Genomic DNA, 19,517 nt, shown 5'->3' on the forward strand with positions numbered 1-19,517 from the left:
AGGTGAACTATCTCCAATTCAGCAGGTTAATATTTGGAGGATTTTCTTGCTGTATTAGGAGGAGAACATCACCACACAGACATTTAAATTGTTTTATTTAACTAAAACAACAACGTTATGTATTCTGGATTTTTTTTCTTCAACAGCAAACATATAATATTGTAACAAAACAAGCATATGAACTTTTGAATCAGGTTTGTTTTTGTTAAAATTGTTTTTAACTAAAATAGTTAAGTGAAATATTTTAAAAAAAATGAAATAGACTATGTCAGCCAGGTCAACATGAGAAACTTTAAAATATTGGCTTCTGCAGCTAACTCAGTCATCTTCACCTTCATTTTCCTGTTCATTCATAATCTGGAAAAGAAAAACAAGCTTTCCTGCTTTTTCAGGTCCCAAACTATTTCTCAATTTGGAATGAATTAGTCCAAAGGAAGAAAATATTCTTACTACACCAGCAAAAGAAGCTACTGCTGTTAAAAGTGAGATTATCACTTCAACAGTCTCTGAATTCAAGTGCTTAAGTGACTTATACCAGTTCACTGGTATACCTTTCTTTAAAACATCATCAGCAAACATAAATTTCTTGAATGATTCACCCTTAGCTCTGAAGTTTATTATGGTTGGTATTATGGAGGGATGATTGCTGGATGTCCATGTCATAGCCAGCTCCTCTTCTTCAGCAGTTAAGGTTTGACCCTGGTACCGAGTTTTGAGAATATTTGCAAGAAAATGAGCTAGAGATAATGCTTGTCCCATTCATTTTTTTAATGCTTGCAATTTAACTCTGTCATTGTATATTTCTCTCTTTAAGATCTCACTCCGTTCCTTCCAAATTTCAACAGCATCAGCAATAAAACAGCTATTTCCCTGCATTTTGTTCAAGGCTACAGAAATAGGCTTCAGAGTACTCAGCATGTGTTCAACATTTCTCTTAAGCCCAGTGTTGAGAACTTTGCCATCTATTTTTTCACGATTTTGTTCACAAACTGTCATCAGATTAGGCCAGGTCTTGATATAGGGCTCAAAACAGTCCACTACTGAGTTGCATCGTACATCTTGTAGGAAAGTTAACTTGGTTCCTCCCACTTTTTTCAGAGCAGCTGCTGCAAAGTGGTTGTTATGGAAGTATTTTGCAATTTCAACATTAGCCTTTATTTCTGGAACACTGACGTCTTTTGCTAGGAGGTGCATCAAATGAGCACTGCAACTGTATATTATTAGCTTGGGACTCTCTTCTAAATAATTGCTTCTCATCTTGGATACATTTGCAGCATTGTCTGTTTGAATTTTTTTCAGTTTGTTATAGCTTTTTGTAAGTATTCTGTTGTGTGCGCATTTCCTGATGTATCAATTGTTTCTGTAAAGAAGACCTTCCCTTCTTCTGTTGTCACACAAGCACATACAACAGGATCATTGTGGACATTGCTCCACCCATCAAGACTCAGGTTAACAATTTTACGCTCTAGACCTTTTGCACACTGCTCAATTTCTCTTTCATATGCTTTATCCAGCAATTTGCCTGCAACATCTGCTCTGTTGGATGGACTGTATTCTGGTCTTAATGACTGAACCATGTTAATGAAGTGGGGGTTCTCAATCATACAGAAAGGAGAGTTTGTTACATAAACAAACTGGGCAATTTTTTCATCAATGACCTCTTTTTGTAATCTGCTAGTTCTTACCACAAACTTTTCTACAGTTGTTTCTGGATGATGGAGATTTTTTTTTTCTTTTTGCTTCGGGTGATATACTGTGGCTGTGTGACATACATGATGTGACTGAAACAGTATCATTGGCAGATAACTCTGAAAATATAGAAAATGATAGTGGTCTTGAAGGTGGATAGTCTTCAGAATCCTGTATGTTGAGGATGGATTCTCCTAAACAAAATAAGTCAAGGCAGTTATTTAATTATTATTACCATACTGCTCATTTGGTATTACTCATTGCATTCACTGACAGTACTACTTTAAAGGTGAAATTTTAAAAGGAAGATCTGCCAATTTCAGCTGTTTATTTTTGATCACAACTGCATCTAAAATGATAGTACCATAGAGTAACAACTATATTTTTTGCTCAAACATGAGAATTCAAGAACAGTCCAGAAGGAAGACAGGCAGTCCTTAAGAAAGAAGTATGAAATAAAAGTTTACCAACCTGAAGATCCTGCATGTTCAGACATGTTCCTTTCATCATCTTCAATGCACCTTCCTCCTGAGAAGGAACACTTCTCATGATGTTGTTTCATTTGGGCAACCAGGCCTTGCATTTCTTCGTTGTACTGTTTGCATTTTGCACGCATGCCTGTCTTACTTAAGGTAGAGGAACTTCATTAAAATATTCGCAAACTGGGTCTCTCTTATGGCCTGCTGCCATTATAGGTTTTCGTTTCTAGTGAGAGAATGGTATGGTAGATCTCAAACTAATGAAGGCTGCACTCAGAAAGACCTCAAGACTTCTGGAATATGCTGCTCAAACAGTTTCACTTTTGTTTCTACTGCCTGTCCCTCCCTTCTCACATTTATCTCCAGACTTCTTCTCCTTGTCCAAAACTATTCCACCCCCAACAATTTTCTATTCACTGAACTTTCTGAAACTTTGCACTTTTAGAGAGAGGTCAGGGATTGACTTTGTGTACACAAATTTGCAGAGGGACAATAGAGTTGAGGTCTGTTATTTCTCACCTCTGTATATTTATTTATTTTATTTATTTAAGACATTTTCGCTGTTAACAAGCATGTTATCTCTGGAGACACAAACCCTCAGTTTGAGAACTGCAAAACTAAGCATCTCTAATGGTATCTTCTAGACTGAGCACTGAGTCCCATTGTGTAGATAGGAAGATTAACCTTAATCTATACAGACCCCATAAGATTGGGTCCCCCCTAATCCATGAACTATTGGAACTCATTTACAAAACTTTTTCTTAAATATTATGTGAATATATTGTCTCATACTCTAGAATTAGAATTTATAATTCCTTTTCCATGATGAGCTATCTATGAGCGATAATGTATCTTTAGATAGGTTTTTTCTTGAAAAAGCATTTTATCAAAAAAAATCCAACTTTTGTGATTTTTTTAAAATCATTGATTTTTATCCACCCTGTCCAACTGTCATTGCTCTGAATCATGGCTGCATGCTAGTAAATTAAGCTACTTTGTGCTGCTTCAGAGTAGCACAAAGTAGCCAAAGTATACTAGTGAATTGGTCTTGAATCATTTAAAATTAAATATTTAAATGTTATCCATATCTTCAGTTCATTAATAGTATTGTGATGTTACTGTTTTTGCATTTATTCCATGTTCATGTATTACATTTATGATAACTGAACAAGGAAATTTCCAGGTGAAAACTGTTAAGATGGATTTCAGGCTGAGTATGTATCAGTAACTTGAGTGCAAAACATAATAGCTTTTGGGGTTACTACAAGCATTACAAACCTAGGAAATTCAGATAAGGTTACATTTAAAAGAAATCCAAACACGTTATGGGCAAGATATGTACAGTTAAGGCACCTAAGCAACTTAACTCTCTCTCCTGTAGTGACACCATGGGGACAGAGAGGAAAACCTCTTTAAAAATTGGTTTCATATACTGAAACTACAAATACTATAAAATCCCTTTATCATAAAAATATGGTTATTGCATGATGTCAGTTTAAATATATGTAATATTAGTATGCATGTGTAAGTGTACATATTTTCTGTTGAAACTTAGTTTATCTGAGATTGTTTAGTACGTAATGGGAACAGAGGGGTATGGGTGAATATCTTATGACAACTTGCATATGTTCAGATTGGAATAGCTGGGTTTAAATGTGGTAATTGGTAAAAGAATTACTGAAGAGAAATAAACACTGTGCATTAAACTATTACAAACTGAAGGTGAAATATTTTGCTGAAATAATTCTCTCTCTTCATAGGGATAAACCATGATGTGGCTATAGATGTTGCATTCCCACCTATGTTTTGTCCTGAAGATCCTCATTTATTTCGAATAGAGGATATTCAGAATGATATGTTGTTATCCTGTATGAGCTGCATCTCTGTGTGTCAGCAGGACACCATGAGCAATCAAAAGCTTTATGACACGTTTCCACTTTCAAGTAAGAATTGCTATTATTGGTATTACTCATGTATCGATTTCTTCTTTTATCTCTGAATGTAAGCATTAATATTGTATACAGGTCCCTATTTGTAAGTCAGGCATTCGGCACCCCGTCTCCTAGGATACATGTATGCTTTCACTTAACACCTTTACTAGATACTGTAGACATGAGGTCTGTCTTTCAGGCCAGTCTTCACTAGGCCTACCTTTCTGCAGCCATAAGTTAGCAGGTGTAAATAAGAATGCTACGAAGTTGGATATGTAAGTACCTGCTACACACACATTGAGTCACTTCTGGATTACCTGTATTGTGCCTGCAGTTATTTGTTTGCACAAAGTTATACTAGCAGAGAGACCAGGTTTTTTTAATATTTGGCCCAGAATCTGGTCCATAAATGAAACACTGCAGCTTTCAATCATTCATTCCTATTTCACTGATGGCATTTCAAGGAGCCAGCACTCAGCTAGTGCAACTTGCAACAAGTAAAAGCTGAAGTTTTTGTGTACTGTTAATTGTCTTTTAAATTATAGTTCCATGTAATGGCTGCCCACAAAAAATATGTTAGAGGGAGCTAATGTTTGTAGCACACTTCAAATGTGTAAAGTGCTATGTAAATGCTGGAAATTATCCATCAGAAATAGAAATACTTGATTTTAATTAAGTCCATTTTTTTGCTTGCCCCATATCAAACTGCTTGAAGAATAGTAAATTTTTCTTTACGTGGACTAGCATGTAAATTGTCCTCGTTCTTCGAGTACTTGCTCATGTCCGTTCCACATTAGGTGTGTGTGCTCGCCACATGCACCGGCGCCGGAAGCTTTTCCCTCAGCAGTATCCGTAGGGGACCGGCTCTGGCATCCTCTGGAGTGACGCCAGCATGGTGTGGTATAAGGGGCGCCGCCGGCTCCTCCCACCCTCAGTTCCTTCTTGCCACCAGTGATGGTGCTGAAACCTCTGCTGCTTCGGCTTGAGAAACACCTCTCGAAGTACACCAGTTACGTTCTCGGTTCTTGAGAACTAGCGTTCTCTAGAGGTGTTGCGTTCTCAGTTCTAGCGAACTTTGAAAACCTGTAATATAGTTGTACATAGTTAGTAACTCTTAGTTACCCTTAGTAGTAGTTCTCAACTCTTCGTTAGTCCCAAACGGGACTCCGCTGGGGGACGGGGCATGTCCCAGGTTTTAAGCCCTGCAATCGCTGCAAATGGCCTATGCCAGTCAGTAATCCGCATACCAGCTGCCAAAGGCGTGGTCTACGCTGTGGGGGGGGGATCGATCTATGTTAAGCAACTTCAGCTACATGAATAACATAGCTGAAGTCGACGTACTTAGATCGACTTACCGTGGTGTCTTCACAGTGGTGAGTCGACTGCTGCCGCTCCATGCGCAGTGCTCCACGGGCCGACACTGGTCCCCCTCCACGGCTCCGGTGAAGAAGCCGAAAAAGACTGAGGGTAAGATCTCCTACCTTCCGAAAGCGAAAGAAGAGGGCTGGGGGCAAGCCACAACGTGTGCCGGGCAGCTCCATGCCCCCATTGGGAACTTGAGCCCCAGCTCAGGTCAAGCTGTGCAGCCCATTCCATGCTTCACCTGTAACCCCGGTTAGTGGTGCAGGCCCAGGCCAACTTCAGGTGCTGTCGATGCCTACAGCCCTTCAAGCGGCTTAGGAGATCCTGACCCTCTGTTACGAATTACACCTGGTAGGACACGCACACAAGTGCTACGAATTACACCTGGTAGGACACGCACACAAGTGCTACGAATTACACCTGGTAGGACACGCACAGTTCGAATCTAGGCTGAGGCACAGAAACAAAGTCCACAACTGCAGAGTTCCCAAAAGACACTAAGTTTATTACGCTCGAGCGTGGTGCCCCCTGCTAGTCAGGAGGGGACCCTGAATGCAGATTATACAAAGGTTATATACTTTTTAGCAAAGCATGTTGCCCTCGTGCATCAGAAACCTTAGCCAATAAACAAACCCTTGTCTTATCTACCACCTATCCCTGCTTGGTGCATTCCTCGTGCTATACCAGTATGTTAATTACACAGCATGGTCCTAAAGCTATGCATCAGTAACTTTTATTATCAGGATGGGAGGCCTCACATCAAGGCCAAGAGACAGGGAGTTAGAGACTGACAAAAACCAGATACTGGGAGTCAAGGCAGGCTGGAGACGAGGAGGAGGATTTTCACAGGGATTCAATATCTAAGGATTACTCCTCCTGGTGTATGATGTGCTGGCATTTAAACAATGGTGGGCCCCAAACCAAAATGGAGTCACATGTGCTAACTTTTCCTTAACACCTCCAATGGTACCCCAGTCTCAGGGAAAATCCGCGTTGGGACCTATACGTGTGTCTCCACCTCAGCAGCACCATTCCCCATTGAGAAGGACGTCCTGCCATCGCTCACCTGCCTGAAGCCATCACACCTCAGGACTAGAGAGGCGGGCTCAGCTGAGCCCTCTTCAATCCCAGCACTGGGGACACCAATCAAGGGATGTCTTTGGCAGCCTTCCTGGCACACATCCCTATCCAGAACATCTGTAGAGCCGCAAAGTGGTCCTCTGTCCACATGTTTACTGCTCATTATGCCATCACTCAGCAGGCCAGAGACGACGCTGGGTTCGGCAGAGCTGTGTTGCAATCTACACGTCCATGAACTCCAGCCCACCTCCAGGGGTACGGCTTTGGAGTCACACATAATGTGGAATGGGCGTGAGCAAGCACTCGAAGAAGAAAAGACAGTTACCTTTTCCGTAACTGGTGTTCTCCAAGAGGTGTTGCTCATGTCCATTCCACAGCCCGCCCTCCTTCCCCACTGTCGGCGTTTCCGGAAAGGAGGAACTGAGGGTGTGGGGAGCTGGCAGCGCGCCTTATACCACTCCAGAGGGCACCAGAGCCAGTCCCCTACGGATACTGTAGAGGGAAAAACTTGCGGCACCAGTGTATGTGGCGAGCACACACACCTACATGGAATGGGCATGAGCAACTCCTCTCGAAGAACGCCAGTTACAGAAAAGAGAACTCTCTTTTATCCTAGGTGAACATGTACAGCATACTGCATGTAAAACAAAATGCTAGTTAAATATTTGTTTTGCTACACACACACACACACATGAACTATCTGTGTTTGGCTTCTAGATGAAACTGTAAAAGCAGCAGTTGACCTAGACAGACAACATGTCATCTGTATCCTGGACATCTGTCGTTTAGGTGAAGATAAAGTGGAAGTTTTTCTGAACAAAATTTATAAGATAATGGAGACTGATGTGGTGAACCTTGTGTAATTTAATAGCTTGTTTGATTGACGTTATCCATATATTGTTGGAAGGGAGGGGAAAAAAACCTTTCGTAACTTACAGTACACCCTTTGCATATTGCCACTTTCTAGAGCGTATAGAGCCAGCATATCCAGTGTTATGAAGTGCTCTGATAGAGCAATTGTAATGGTAGTCCTTACAATTGACAAGGAAGGTTCATTACCTTTATATCTGAAGGCTTTGGAGCAGAGTATTATAAATATGGCTGAGTGCTAATTATTTTTATACCTCTATTGCTTTAGTGTAATGCATTGAGTGCTGCAGGCAGCTCCCAAGTGTCAGGTGTTTTGTACATGTTCCATCATTAAGCAAAGAGACTGGATGGGGAATGGAATGTACAGCCAGATTCTGTCCTCTGTCAGTGAGAGTTGCCTGCATATATGCATGGGAAGAATTTGGCTGTAAGTCACTCGTGTGACTGTCTCTCTAGCTGGTAGTAACCTAAAATCATTGCCATCTGACAGCTCGTCAGGAAGGTCATGTGAAATAAAATGGTGGTCTCAGACCAGTTTCTAGAGAAAACATGGCTGCATCACAGAAACTTGCCACCTCACTTGTTCCCTTGTTTGTAGTTTCAGTAGAGCCAAAAGACTTAATTTCAATAGATTGAGAACTATCCTCTGCTTTATAGAAGAGTCCCTCTGAGCAGTTTGAGAGACGCATTGGCTGTTGGTGGGGAAAAGTTTGCCCAGCCAGTGGCATACTGTGAATGGAAGCCACAGAAGGTTCTGTGAACGGAAGCCTTCAGTTTTAAGTGCTTTCAGTTCTGCTCCATAATATTAAATTAGTTAAAAAACAAGGCACTTCTCTGCATTATTTGTGTTAGATTTTCTAGAAGCATTATTGGATACAGGGCCAAAGTTTGAGTGTTGTCTGGTCACTTAGAATGTCATTCTATGCTTCTGCATAGATATCCAGTAAAGTTTTGGTGTGTCTCACAATTTTTAACAGTTTACTAATAGAAGAATATTAATGTAAATGTCCTGATAAGTGAAAGTTAATACCGTAAAACATTTGTCCTTTATATCTTTCTGTACTGTATTTTGTATTTAAATGTATGATATGGTATAGGCTCCAGGGTCTAATAAGAGAGTCTGGCACTCGTACTTGCTATTCCAAATTGAGCCATGCTGACTATGCCAGCAGATATTTTAAAGTAGATATACCTCAGGTAGAAGCTTAATTTTAAGGAAACCAGCATTTCAAGATTAAATGTGTAAGGTAATTATGTTTTTGTAATAGAAATGACAGACACTTGTACAGAGTTACCGTATTTTATTATTTGTTCTAGTCACTCAGCCCTCTTCCTTTTGTTTTGTTTCTCAGTGCTCCCATTACATGTAGTAAAACCCAGCAATGGCTCTGCCTGCTTTGTCTCACTGCATAGCAGTGTATACTTAACATTGTTGTTATCCCTTAATGCTTGCTGTCTTAAATCTTAACAGCAAATTCAGAATTATGTAGACTCTGGTCTTTATATCTCATTTTATTTTATATCTGTGCTATTTGAAATGTATCAAAAGACAACTTAAAAAAAAATATAATATATATACTGGCAAAAATGAGTAAATTCCATTCTTTGCAAAGAATCCATTCATTCTTTTGTTTCATGAAGCATAGCTAACTGTAAGATTAAAAATGCTAAGAAACTAAGGTCCTGTTGATAAACATAACATTTTGTTATGCCTCTCATTCTCAAGAACAGGGCTTTGTAAAATCTTTTCATTCTATAGGGATCACTCATCCACCACTGGAATACAGCCATTGCAGAGGTGGATTGTTACCAGAGCCTTGTGTATTCCCTAATCCTGGAATTCACACCCTGTCAAAGTATTGTACTCCAGAATCTTAGCTCTTATTTTCTTTTATAAATGTTTCTACCCATCGTAGTTTCAAAGAAAACCATAGAAAGGACAGTTGAGTGTAAACCAGCGCAGTGATGAATATACAGAGAGACTGAAACAATAACTCTACCAGGTGTAAACTGCTCAGATTTATCTGTGTGTGGTTAACTCTGAAACTTAGACTACAGTCTGTGGGATATTGAAAATGAGGACAGCTTAAATAAAAGAAATAACAAATAATACAAAGGCTTCTGTTTTTATTTCATTTTTATGTATAATTGAATAAAACAGTCTGTTTTTTAAATGTATCTAAAGCTGTTGCAGAACTTCAAGAATTTCCACCAGAGTGCGGCATAACCCAATGATCTTGCAGCAGAATTTTAAGTCTCGCTTGCCTCAGAATATGCAAGGCATCCTGTATTGCAGCCATTCTGGGCCTGCAACCCTAAACTTTTTTTTTTTTGGCAATGAGTTCCAGTGGCTTCATCTGTTTTCCTCCGGTTTCATTGCCTTCATTTTCCAATAGACCACCCTTCGAAGAAAGCGCTTTTAAAATTGTTTATACATGCATTTTCCCATGATGGAGGCAATCCCCATTGGAGAGCAGAGCCTGGGATATATACATAACTGCTTGTTGTAATTCATATGACTTGGGTGGGTGGGTGGCATTGATTCTGCCCTGCCCCCCCCCCCCCCATTATACATGCAGTACTTCTCCATCCCCTATTGGCTTCAAAGGGAGTTACGTAGATTTATCTGAGGTCAGAATTGGCAGGTGAATACTCCCTGAGATTGGAACTGGAAAATGGGAACTTTGACTAGCCATAGTACTTAGGGACAAACCCTGGAGCACACCACATAGGAAAGTGGCGTCTGATATGATAAAAAAAAGCAAGACACACAAAAAATTATAAGGTATGACAAGGATGTGAGAGAGATTGTGGTTTAAAGGAGGAATAAGTGATTTTTAAAAATTGGTTCCAGTACATCTACATTAGTTGTCTGCACTGTTGCAACTAAATTGACCTTTTTTTCCTTTTTTTTTTTTAAATCAATCCAGTTTTACTAGTGTCAGCTTTTTTATATAGACAAGCCCTGTATCTTGGACAGGCTAAGGAGAAAGGGAGAAATGCAAGTCTAAGGCTGTGTCTACCCTTGCACTTTTGTCGGTATAAGTTTCACTGACAGAAGCACTGGTGTGGAAAGCACTACATTGGCGGGAGAGCTCTCTCTTGTCCTCATAGAACAGCTACATGAGCTCACTAGTGTAGACCTGGCCTTAGGTTAATCTTGGATTAATTCTATCTCACTTAATTCTTCCACTATATAAGATTAGAAAAATTATGCAGACCCTTTCTTTGTTAAATCTTATTTTTAATGAGAGTCTCAGATTGTTTTGAAACGAGGTCACTCTGTTATATCCTTGAAGGGAAGAACATTTTCTGACCCCTGGCAAGAAGCATTTCAGACTAAATAGGAGCCTATCCTGGATGTGAATGTGGCTTGTATGAATTAAACTGTCCTCTGGCTACTGCTCAGGGGCTGATGCAGCCATCTACAAAGTGCCACCAAGATACAGATGGAAGCCTGTAGAGAAATGAAAAAAGCTGATGGACCATAAGGAGTGGCAGGAATACGGGGCCAAAGTTTACATTTCCAGGCACTCATAGTAACGGTAACCAGGTGTGGATTTTTTTTCCCTGGATAAGCTAGTTGTAATAGAGCTGACTCACTGAGGACTTATATTTCTGTGGGTGCTATCAGTTACCTACTTTGACCTGAAATTTCAAATTCCTTAGGGAAGCAATGGACTAACAGTGGTCCTTGTTAGTTGAAAATATCTCTAGACCTCTTAAATTGTATGCTTCAATTAATAAGCAATGAAGGAGAAGAATAAATCCAGCTATTCCTGCCTCCTGGTGGTTGCTGTTTTATTCAGAGCTGCAGAGACTGTTCCAGCCTATGTGAATCTATTCTATTTCAACATTACTAGCAACAGCACTGTGACCGAGCAATGTGAATGTGGCGAGTTTGGAGTAAACTCTCCTCTGGGTACGGCTTCAGGGCTGGTGGGCATTCCTAAATCTGCTAACCTTCAAGCCTGTGATTCTCACACGGAGTTCACTGTCACGGAAGCACCATGGATTGCACTGATTGAAAGAGGCAATTGCAGATTTTCAGAAAAGATTCACCTGGCGGCCAAAAAGGGTGCTGAAGCTGTTGTGATCTACAATGCCCCAGAGAGTGGCAGTTATCCCATCCGTATGGCACACTCTGGTGAGTACTACAATAATCAACTCTGGGAGCCTGCTAATTTCTGTCCAGTTCAATATGCCATTTCCACTGAAGGCAACCTGACATGTTGAAAGTATTTCATGTTTTTATCTTCTGTTCTTGTGTTGGTTGGTTGCTATTTTTATGGAGAAGTTTTTGGGACCCAATCCCTGCAAGTCCTTACTTGCAAAACTTAGCCTTTCTTATTTACCAGACAAGTCCCATTAAGTAGTATGGGTTTGTGGCACCAGGACTTTTGCATTTTGATAGATTTCACTCAATTTGTATGCTTTCTTCTGAGGACTAACAGTATGATCCAAAGCCACCCTACTCTTGAGGGAATTCTGCTCCTCTGCACATGCACAGAATTTATGTCCCCTGCAATTTCTTTGCTTCCTGACAGAAAAATGACTTTCTGACAGGGCAGCAAAGGGAAGCCACAAGAACGGTCATGCAACCCTCCCCAGCAGTATGTTTTGGGTGCCCAGGGCAGCCGGCAGAGAAGTAAATCACTGTGGGGTAGGAGGCGGGACTGGGAAAGACCTGGCTGGTGGCTTCTACGCTGCGCCAAGCTCAGCTGCTCGTCGGGGCTGGAGAGGACAGGGCTGCTTCTTCACCTGCATGGCATCTGGGGCCTGGTCAGACCCATCCCCCAAATTTCTCCTCTGGCTGCAGGAAGCTCTGCAAACATCCCCTCCCCCTTGCTTCCTGCACCCCATTGCTCCTCAGCTGCAGAGGGGAGGGATCTCTGTATAGGGAGCTGCTCCCTCATCCACCCAACCCCCGTGCATCCTCTTCATACCCACACCCTCACACCGAGCCTCACTGCCCCTGCAATCAGAACCCCCACAATGAACCCCACTCCCCCTGCATCTGGACCACCCTTATGAGTCACTTCACCCAGATCCCCCATTGAGTCTCCTGCACCCAGATTGCCCCACACAGAACCCTCTCAATCCACACCTGGATCCCCCACATTAAGCCTCTCCACATTTGGATCCTGCCTTGCTGAGCCTGCCTCCTCACACAGAGGGGCAGAGCCCTGGGGTATTTCTGGGGCAGGCCAGGTCCTTGTGCTGTGTCAGCGTTGGGTGCAGCCTCACCGCTGAGTCCATGTCCTCCGGGGGAGGGGGAGAGCTACACCGTGATCTCCCACCTCTGTGCAGGCAGTGGCCTGTGCTCCTAAATGCCGTGCTGGAGCCTCCACATTTATTTGGCAAATAAAATTTGCAGAATTCTAAAATTGTGTGCAGAATTTTTATTTTTTGGGCGCAGAATGCCCTCAGGAGTACCACCTGGATCAAATGGGAGCCTTTCCATTGATTTCAGAAAGATTTGCATCAGGTCCTGTTTGTGTCTAGATTTTGTTGTCAGACACTTTTATAGATGGCATGTTTTGATAATCTAATTAATGTGAATAATGTACTACTTCCGTTAAATTGTTTCCAAGGTGTCGCGTACACTACAAACTTATGTCAGTATTATTACGTCTCTCAGAGGTGTGGAAAATCCACACCCCTGAGCGACATAGTTATGCTGACCTAACCCCCAGGGTAGACATCACTATGTCAATGGGAGGGCTTCTCCTGTTGACATAGCTAACACCTCTTGGGGAGGTGGAATACTTACACCTATGGGAGAAGTGCTCTCTTTGGCATAAGTATTGTATTGTCATACAATAGAAGATTAATTGTATATGATGTTGAAAGCAAATTACATAATATATATTTATAATACAGTATATAATTCCCTTACATGCTACTAATATGATAGTGTTTACAGTTGGAATTTAAAATATTTAACCTAACATGAAAATATGGCCAATTAATTGAAGATTTTCTTTTGTATTGTTACGGGAAAGTGATTTATCTAATCAATCTAGAAAAACTGGCTGGTACTGATATAAAGGATCTTGTATAGCTTTGTTTGTTTGTTTGGAGATATATTTTTCTTACAGATTGTTGACTTGTCTATTGTGTTTAGCTGTAGGTAAGGTTTTCTGCTCAATTTCTAATGGAACAATAGAGACCCCAAGAGGCCACATGATCTAATTCATCTGAAGTGAAATCAAGAGCTAGATTTGCCAGCCAGAATCTCTGAAGCACTCTTTGGCCTGGTCTACACTAGGGTGGGGGGTGGCTAGCTAAACCGGTCTAAGTTACACAACTTCAGCTACGAAAATAGCATAGCTGAAGTCTATGTACTTTGAGCTACTTACCACAGTGTCTTCACTGCGGTAGATCAACTGCCAACGTTCCCCTGTCAACTCCGCGTACGCTACTCACGCCGGTGTACCGAAATCGATGGGAGAGCGCTCGGCAGTTGATTTATCATGTCTTCACTAGACGCAATAAATCGACCCCCGCTGGATAGATTGCTCCAGAGGTAAGTATAGATGTGCCCTTTGAATGGCATTTCCATTTAAGTCTGTGGGGAGGTCTGAGCATGGAGCATTTCCCGGAGACAGTCCTCATTCATATACAGTATAGTGGGGAGGTCACAAACAGCATTCTGAGAAAGAAAAGAGGAGCTGAAGTAAGATGAAGCAGAAAGCAGATCCTATTTTCATTCAAATATTTCTGGTAGTTTAAAAAGAAGATAAAAATACATTATAAAAAACAAAACAGGAAAGGAGCAGAACTCTCTGAATAATATTCGCTCTGAGATCCACACAGCCCTTGGACTTCATTGCATTTACTTTTCCAGAAGACAAGTTCTGATATTTTTTTTTAGCATTTCTTTTCAATAAAACATAAAAAGAATGTGTATTTGGTGGTGGTAATGAAGGTTTATAAATCAATGTAATTTTCAAATTTAACATTAAATACAGCAAGGGCTAAGTACAATAACATCAGCTTAGGATTCAGATTAGCAGCCATGTTAGTCTGTATCTGCAAAAAGAAAAGGAGTACTTGTGGCACCTTAGAGACTAACCAATTTATTTGAGCATGAGCTTTCGTGAGCTACAGCTCACTTCATCGGATGCATACCGTGGAAACTGCAGCAGACTTTATATACACACAGAGAATATGAAACAATACCTCCTCCCACCCCACTGTCCTGCTGGTAATAGCTTATCTAAAGTGGCAGGACAGTGTGAGGACACTTACACTGCCCTTGTGATATGTACCTGTTCATGGATAAGTAAAGAACATCAACCTCCAAGGTAATCAGGATGATACCAACACCAAACTTTTTACAAAAATCCGCTTTCGTGATTCCTTTACTGTTACTGTGTATTGTGACTGGCCTCTGAGAATAATTGCAAAAAGAACAGGAGTACTTGGGCACCTTAGAGACTAAAAAATTTATTAGAGCATAAGCTTTCGTGAGCTACAGCTCACTTTGTCGGATGCATAGAATGGAACATCTAGTAAGATAGATACACATACAGATAAGTTGGAATTTACCATACAAACTGTGAGAGGCTAATTAGTTAAGATGAGCTATTATCAGCAGAAGAAAAAAAAACTTTTGTAGTGATAATCAAGTTGGCCCATTTAGACAGTTGACAAGAAGGTGTGAATCATAGAATATCAGGGTTGGACGGGACCTCAGGAGGTCATCTAGTCCAACCCCCTGCTCAAAGCAGGACCAATCCCCAATTAAATCATCCCAGCCAGGGCTTTGTCAAGCCTGACCTTAAAAACTTCTAAGGAAGGAGATTCCACCACCTCCCTAGGTAACGCATTCCAGTGTTTCACCACCCTCCTAGTGAAAAAGTTTTTCCTAATATCCAATCTAAACCTCCCCCACTGCAACTTGAGACCATTACTCCTTGTTCTGTCATCTGCTACCACTGAGAACAGTATAGACATGCTCTTTGGAACCCCCTTTCAGGTAGTTGAAAGCAGCTATCAAATCCCCCCTCGTTCTTCTCTTCCATAGACTAAACATCCCCAGTTCCCTCAGCCTCTCCTCATAAGTCACGTGTCCCAGTCCCCTAATCATTTTTGTTGCCCTCCGCTGGACTCTTCCCAATTTTTCCACATCCTTCTTGTAGTGTGGGGCCCAAAACTGGACACAGTACTTCAGATGAGGCCTCACCAGTGTCGAATAGAGGGGAACAATCACGTCCCTCGATCTGCTGGCAATGCCCCTACTTATGCATCCCAAAATGCCATTGGCCTTCTTGGCAACAAGGGCACACTGTTGACTCATATCCAGCTTCTCGTCCACTGTAACCCCTAAGTCCTTTTCTGCAGAACTGCTGCCGAGCCATTCAGTCCCTAGTCTGTAGCTGTGCATGGGGTTCTTCCGTCCTAAGTGCAGGACTCTGCACTTGTCCTTGTTGAACCTCATCAGATACTTAGCTTAAGGAAATAGATTCGATATGTGTAATGACCGAGCCACTCCCAGTCTCTATTCAAACCCAAGTGAATGGTATCTAGTTTACATATTAATTCAAGCTCAGCAGTTTCTCCTTGGAGTCTGTTTTTGAAGATTTTCTGTTGCAAAATTGCCACCCTTAAATCTTTTACTGAGTGGCCACAGGCTCACGAAAGCTTATGTTCAAATAAATTTGTTAGTCTCTAAGGTGCCACAAGTACTCCTTTTCTTTTAGCCTCTCACAGTTTGTATGGCACCTTCCAACTTATCTGTATGTGTGTGTGGGTGAGGGTGGGGGTGTATATATATCTTACTATATGTTCCATTCTATGCATCCGATGAAGTGAACTGTAGCTCACAAAAGCTTATGTTCTAATAAATTTGTTAATCTCTAAGGTGCCACAAGTCCTGTTCTTTTTGCGGATACAGACTAACACGGCTGCTACTCTGAAACCTGAGAATAATTGTTTATTAGAATTACTCAGCTCATTTATTTATTAGACCTCTGCTGCTGGTTTTGAGTTCCTCCTCTTACATCCCACTGACTTTTCCATTAAGTTAATGGAATTTATGGTAGAATACATCTCCTGCGCTAGAGAAAGTGCCATAGTGTAGTATGGTCTGCTGAGTGACCCACTAACTGAAACAGGTACCAGTAGAATCCTGTCCCTTGTAAAGCACTTTGAATATTTTTTTTATAACAGATTTAAATTGGTGGGGAGGGGAAGTGGTTCCCCTCTCTGATCCATTGCCAGCTCCCTCCTGCTCCTCGTCAATTTCATTTGTCAGTGGGCATTAACGCCAGGGTGACAGTGTAGCGCACATAGATGTAAAGTGAAGCCAGTACACTCACTGCTGTTAAGAAGGAAAAGCTTAGTATCACAATGAGAGAGCATTTCTGCTGTCCCCAGTCTGATTACCAGACTCACTAATTGTAGGGCAGGAAGTGTTAATAGTAGTGTAGTCTTGAAATCCTACAGGCAAATTTTGTATGTGATTTGTGTAAATTATACTAACATTCAGTTACACAGGGAAGGAGCCCTTGCTTAAAGAAAGATATATATGTAGGATCTCTCTCTCTCTTCAGCACAATCCATTGAATAGATTATCTTCTGTAATAATTTTCAAAAATGGCTCGCTTTAGTTTCTTAAATCCATACTCAGGCACCTGGGGCTCAAAGCTCAAAATCAATTAGGTGCCGAAGTCCCTGTTTTAGGTATAAGAGTCTTAATTTCGAGATCCCTGCAATCCACAAAACTCCAGCTGAAATTCTGTAAGCACCTAAACTCTGTTTTACAGTAAATGTTCCGTAGGCACCTGTGTTTCTGCCTCCCTATAGTGTCCAGATGCCTATCTCCTGCCTAAGCCCCAGAATGATTCACAAATCAGTGGTAGATGGATGTTTGGCCACCTAACTCAGAAGCATGCCTAATAGATGAACTTCCACGAAACAGCTGGGGGGCAGGGGGAGGTGGACTTCCCTCATAACTTTTAGTCCATGGGTTAAGGTACTCATCTGAGATCCCCAGTTCAAGTCTTCCCTCCATCTAGGGGGAGAAGGGATTTGAACAGGGATCTGCCACCTCTCAGGTGAGTGCTCTAACCACTGGGAGATGGGGTATTCTGATGTAAGCAGTCCCTCAGTCTCTGTTGAAGCTGTTGCACTGTGGATAAATAAGGAAAGAATCATTGGAGTGTGGGAACTGTATCCTGAGTCTCTCTCATCCTGGTTGAGTGCTCCAACCACTAGGCTATGGAGTCATTCTCATGCTTGTGCTTTGAGTAGGTGATGAAGAACATACCAGGATTTAAGGAGGATGCTACTTCTTAAGTAAAAAAGATAAAAGCATTTCTTGGTAATTCAGGGCAAAATAGGCTTACAAGATCATACCACTCGGCTGCAAAACAACTCCATGAAATTCAACCAGCATTAATAGTCCTTTATGGACAACACTTCTCCTGCATTGTGAACAGGGACCAGCAGAGGGTACTAAGCTCTTGTGTTGATTATCTTTCCAGTTATTTTTACAAAGATCCTTTTCATTTTCAAAATAGAATAGGAGGACACATGTATATAGAACAGGAAATCAGAGAATTTGTATTGCTCACTTCTGAAATCATTCAAATATGTTGGCTACGGTACAGGTATTTACAGTGTTCTGAAATGTTTTGCTGTGGCAGATACATTAAGCCTCAGTCTATGAAAACTAAATTTTGTAGTAGTTAATACGTCCCATACTAATAAAGTAAATCACACTCTGGCCGACGTATCTTACATATTTAGCAGCAGTACGTTTCCCTCAGTTCACACAGCTCACCTAATCTACAATTGTACTTGAAAAAGTTGGTGTTGATTTCCCTCCCCATCCTCCCCCCCAAACTTTGCATTCAGAACAGTTCTGCAGCCTCAAAGGCTAATTTGTGTTCTCTCGGAGATTCATTCAAACAAGGCTGTTACGCTTTTTGATACAGTGCTAGAAACTTGTGGACTGAGTGTCTGCCACTGGACTTTTTGTTTTGTCTTTTGTTTTGAAGGCTAGTATAAACTTATCTTCTGATTCACTGAGTTTTCCCTTATTCTCCCCTTTCTGGAAAATACCACTTTCCAATGTTCAGTGTACTGTATGTGTTGCAACATACATTGATTATCTGAGCTTTCACCGGAGTAACAGCCAATTGCTGTATTCTTGTTTTGAACAGCTGCAGTTTGAACAGCTCACCCTCTAAGGGTATACAACATTCAGCTGATGGATTTACATTTTCATTAAATCCTGTTTCAGTGCAACAACCCATTTTACAAACCAGGGGCCAAATTCATCCCTGAGGTCAACAAAGTCATAATAGGGATGACATTTGTCCCCCTTGTCAGTGAAAATGGCATAAGTGGCCTCGTTTACAATGAAACAGCTGCTTTTTTCCATGTGGACAGCATCCCAAAAGACCCAACTCATTTTCATAATCAGAGGTAAGAGCTAGTACGGCCACATGGCAAAGCACGAAGCTAACAAGGGTCCTGTGTGTTGAGAGTTTATCCCCAGATGGTCCAGAAGAGTGGCTAGCCCCTGCTTCCCATGCTGTAGCATGTAGTGTTACAGCTGTGCTGGTCCCAGGATATTAGAGAGACAAGGGGGGTAAGATAATATCTTTTATTGGGCCAGCTGCACAGAACTCTTCTTTAGGTCTGGGAAACTCAGGCTATCACTACGCTAGAAAGCTTACACTAGTGCAGCTGCACTAGCTGCTGTAAGCTCTCTGTGTAACCGCTCTAAGCTGACGGGAGAGCTCTCTCCTGTCAACTTAATTACTCCAGCCCTCCCCCTCCCCCACCATGAGAGGCAGTAGGTGTGAATTAACCAAGCTCCTGAGCTTCTCCTACAAACATAGCACTGGCCACTCTTCTGACAGTGGCCAGTGCCAGGTGCCCCAGAGGGAATGAACAGAACAGGTCATCGCCATGTGATCCATCCCCAGTTGCTCATTCCCAGCTTCTGGCAAACAGAGGCCAGGGACACCAGCCCTGCCCATCCTGGTTAATAGCCATTGATGGACCTATCCTCCATGAACTTATCTAGTCTTTTCATTGATTTCACTGGGCTTTAGAGCAGACCATTACTGCACAGCTCCATTAATTC

The 19,517-nt window shown here is 41.6% G+C and overlaps 1 protein-coding gene across 2 annotated transcripts in view; it reads left to right on the plus strand.

Annotated features, from left to right (window-relative positions):
• RADX (RPA1 related single stranded DNA binding protein, X-linked) overlaps positions 1-9,533 on the plus strand; it is a 35,182-nt gene extending 25,649 nt beyond the window's left edge. The window contains exons 13-14 of one of the 2 annotated variants that reach the window (XM_073358337.1): positions 3,929-4,111; positions 5,471-7,252. In XM_073358337.1, coding sequence (XP_073214438.1) covers positions 3,929-4,111; positions 5,471-5,718 — 431 coding nt within the window. In that variant the 3' untranslated portion in view covers positions 5,719-7,252. The other variant, XM_073358338.2, reaches the window with a different exon arrangement.
• The last annotated feature ends 9,984 nt before the right edge of the window (positions 9,534-19,517 follow it).

The sequence above is a fragment of the Lepidochelys kempii genome, chromosome 9 (genome assembly GCF_965140285.1).
Source record: "Lepidochelys kempii isolate rLepKem1 chromosome 9, rLepKem1.hap1, whole genome shotgun sequence".
Lineage (NCBI taxonomy): Eukaryota > Metazoa > Chordata > Testudines > Cheloniidae > Lepidochelys > Lepidochelys kempii.